Genomic DNA, 3,505 nt, shown 5'->3' with positions numbered 1-3,505 from the left:
CTTACATACATATATATATACAAATATGTATATATATATAACATTTATATTATATACATATATATATATATAACATTTATATTATATACATATATATATATATAACATTTATATTATATACATATATATATATATATATAACATTTATATTATATACATATATATAGATATACATATATATGTATATATATATATATACCACGTAATATACCTTTGCATATAAAATATCGTTGCAATAGCTGTGGCGTGCTATCTTTATTGATATAATTTAGAATGTGCTCGAAATGCGACACAAGTACACCGCAAAATAAGTATTCAATAGCACTGTGGCATTAGTAAAGAAATAAAGAAATACTTCTACATACATTATTATAGGTATCGCACTGCTTATATCAACCTACTATACCTATTACTTGCAACTTAAAAGTGATAGTCAGGGCACCAACTCCAACTCATACAACTTCAGGTGGAAGCTTTTGGCGTTCTCGTCATCAGCACCCAGTGCATCAGTTCCTACCTGCCGAAAGCCGAAAGCCTCATATAAGTGTTGTGCGACGACATTGTCATGCGGTGTGCCTAATTTTAGAATACCACGGGCGGTAACCTTGCCTGTGCCCGCAGTACCCTCCGTGAGTAGTCTTCTGGCTAACGATATCACACCTTGAATAAGCATCCGTGCAATCCCTTGCCTCTGGCACTCAGGTGCCACACATAATGTTTCCAGTCGACCATGGGTGTGATTGACGTCACACACATAAGACACCGCTCCAGCAATCAGGTCTTCGCTGGTATCCACGTCTTGTATGTGTACATCTATCCCATCACCAGAGCGCTTTATATTATATTCATCGTCGTAGGTCACGATGGATGACCTGGGACTGACTTTATGATCATTCTTGCTGCGTCGACAAGCAACAATCGTATATGTTCTCGATTTCGATATGGGATCGATCGCATTGCTACTCGGAAACGCCTCGGCTCTTTTGCTATTAAGCATCGCACTGATGCAGTCTATAGCATATTTATTAGTCAGCGTACGTATGGTTTGCTCATGTGCGTTTGAGAACAGGCAATTGATGATATCTTTATCGCGTGTCCGAAAGGGACGCAAATAGAAGCAGCCGCTCGAGATTTTGCCTTCTACGCAACTTTCTGACGAGCTTTCTAGGTTCATATCGGCAACGTCTATCATCTTGAAACTCCCCTCTAATTGTTCCCTGTTGATTTCACCTGAGTTGGGTCGAGGGACGCATATGTAAATGATTATTTCTCCGATGGAGTCCGAGTTATACACTACGGTTTACAAGAGTAATGGAAAACTAAACTAGATGAAGCTCAACTACGAGTGACCTAGTAGTGAAAGTCTAAACCTTAGCGTACTAGAGAGTCTGTGAGACTCGGAATAATAAAGGCTCATGACAAATAATCGATGAGCAAACCGAAAGTCCATATTTGAACATATTACGAATAGGATAAAGACCCTAAACCTGACACCCAAGGTCAGGGCTGTCAGTCCATCTTCGAGTGGACAAGTGTCCACTGTCCTAGATCCTGGTGTAGGTCCGTCCGTCAGGACTCCTAAGGACACGTGTCGTAACTCGTATCCCCTACTACACCGACGCCTCAGCGAATAGTATTCATTAGTAGATGAACTATGGAGAAGGCATTCTCCCAAATGAGAAGCGAACCACTCAACCTTCAAAACTCTCCTCTTCTTGGGTAAAAACACCACAAAACTTTAATAATGCCCCTGTGACTGCGGCGTCACGGTCACAAGTCACCCGCCCAGTCGCTCACACACTGTATATTTTACAAAATAAATACAAATGAAATATCATTGCTTTTAGTATTAGGTCTCTATTTGGTAAATTTATATATTTACATAGTGAGAGCTTGGAAACATTCAGATTTCAGAAGTATTTTTTTTAGAAATGTTCTCGTTATCTCGTATGTACATTTTTTTTTCAAAATAGGTTTTTTACAAATAAAAATAAGTAAATTCTCCGGCATTTTCCTGTTCAAAACTGGATTCTGTTGAATGAAATTAAATACGTCCAGAATTTTTCAACCAATCAAACTGATTTAAAAAAACAAAACAAAAAACAAAAAACACAACAAAACACCAGCTGAAAGGCTGAAAGGCTGAAAACTGCCTGTGAAAGTAAAAAGTCATGACCGTCGAGTAGTGTTTACTAATCTATTTTAAAATAAATAAATACAATACCTCTCTCTAGAGAGTAGAGTGAGAGAGAAGAGACTAAAAAACGTCCGTGAAAACTTTGAGGCTTTGAGCTTCCAGTATTCTTAAAAATAGAAATTAGATATAAAGTTCGGTACTGATCTTGTCAGATAATGAACGCAAAGATTATTGGTCGCGCAATGGTGATTGCTGACGGCAATCTTTTGGAATGAAAATAGCAGCGAGCTGGCTTCAAAATTACAATTAGATTTTAGATTTTAGTGAATCACTACGCAGAGAGACAAACTGCTCTAAAAATGTGTAAAGCTGGCTTCCAATTAAATCACTATGATTACTTTCTATTTAGGTTTTAGTTATCTCCCTCCAATACTTTTAGCCTGTTTTCACTTCACCTAGCGTCCTCTAGCAAACAAGTATCGAATTTGCTGGATCCGCGCCCAGATACGTGACCAACCAATTCGACCATGCCTTCAATAAATGTTATAATTTTAGCCAGCAACAGTGCAACACCGTGGAGGAGTTACTGACATAAAAAAATGAGTAGCTGTCATCAAGTAGCTCAGTTGTGTTCTAATAGAGGCGAAAATAGGCAAATTTCAGGTAAGTACGCCTGTGAACAGCGTGTGCGACGGCTACGAATCTTTCGTTAAATACACTGGTCTCTGCATTTTGAAGTGGCACTACTACTTTTCCGAGAAAATTCATCACATATATTAGAACAGTGCGTAGAGCTTATATTCTGTCTGAATTGTAAAGAGCATCTTGGTAAGCCACAGTCAGCGCCACAAATACTTCCCACTTAATCTCTCGATCAACCAGACAAATACTACACATAGAAATATGGCATTCAAGCGAGGTACATCACTACCGGCTGGCAGCGGTGTCGGTGCGGGCTATAGTAATCTCAGCAGCAGTGTTTGCAGCTACAGCAGCAGTCTGAGCAGCTTCACAGGACCCTTTAGTGAAGATGAAGAAGCGATCAAACTTTTCGTCAGAGAACTAGAGTTGAGGTATGTTTCAACCCATGTCGAGTATAGCGCAACACTGCGTAAATAGAGTAAAAAAACTGTGTAGCAGGTTTTGTCAGACTAAAGTCAAATTACGGCTCAGATTTGTACTAAAGTATCAGTATACATACAAATATGCACTTTGCTCTGGACAAAAATAAGTGTGCTCAGTACTCTGTATACATACAATTGTACAAATATGCCAATATATATATATATGTATATATGTATATATATGTATATATATATGATATATATGTATATGTATATACATATGTATATATATAGTGTATATATA

The 3,505-nt window shown here is 38.0% G+C and overlaps 1 protein-coding gene across 1 annotated transcript; it reads right to left on the bottom strand.

The window, feature by feature from the left end:
* Positions 1 to 172: 172 nt before the first annotated feature.
* SARC_01723 (hypothetical protein) lies at positions 173 to 1,411 on the bottom strand. Its single transcript, XM_014304534.1, has one exon. The coding sequence runs from the start codon at positions 1,190 to 1,192 to the stop codon at positions 434 to 436; it is 759 nt and encodes a 252-aa protein (XP_014160009.1). The 5' UTR covers positions 1,193 to 1,411; the 3' UTR covers positions 173 to 433.
* Between the last annotated feature and the right edge of the window lie 2,094 nt (positions 1,412 to 3,505).

Source organism: Sphaeroforma arctica (assembly GCF_001186125.1).
Source record: "Sphaeroforma arctica JP610 unplaced genomic scaffold supercont1.71, whole genome shotgun sequence".
NCBI lineage: Eukaryota > Ichthyosporea > Ichthyophonida > Sphaeroforma > Sphaeroforma arctica.
The sequence above is the reverse complement of the archived record's forward strand: the minus strand, read 5'-3'. Positions and strand labels throughout refer to the sequence as shown.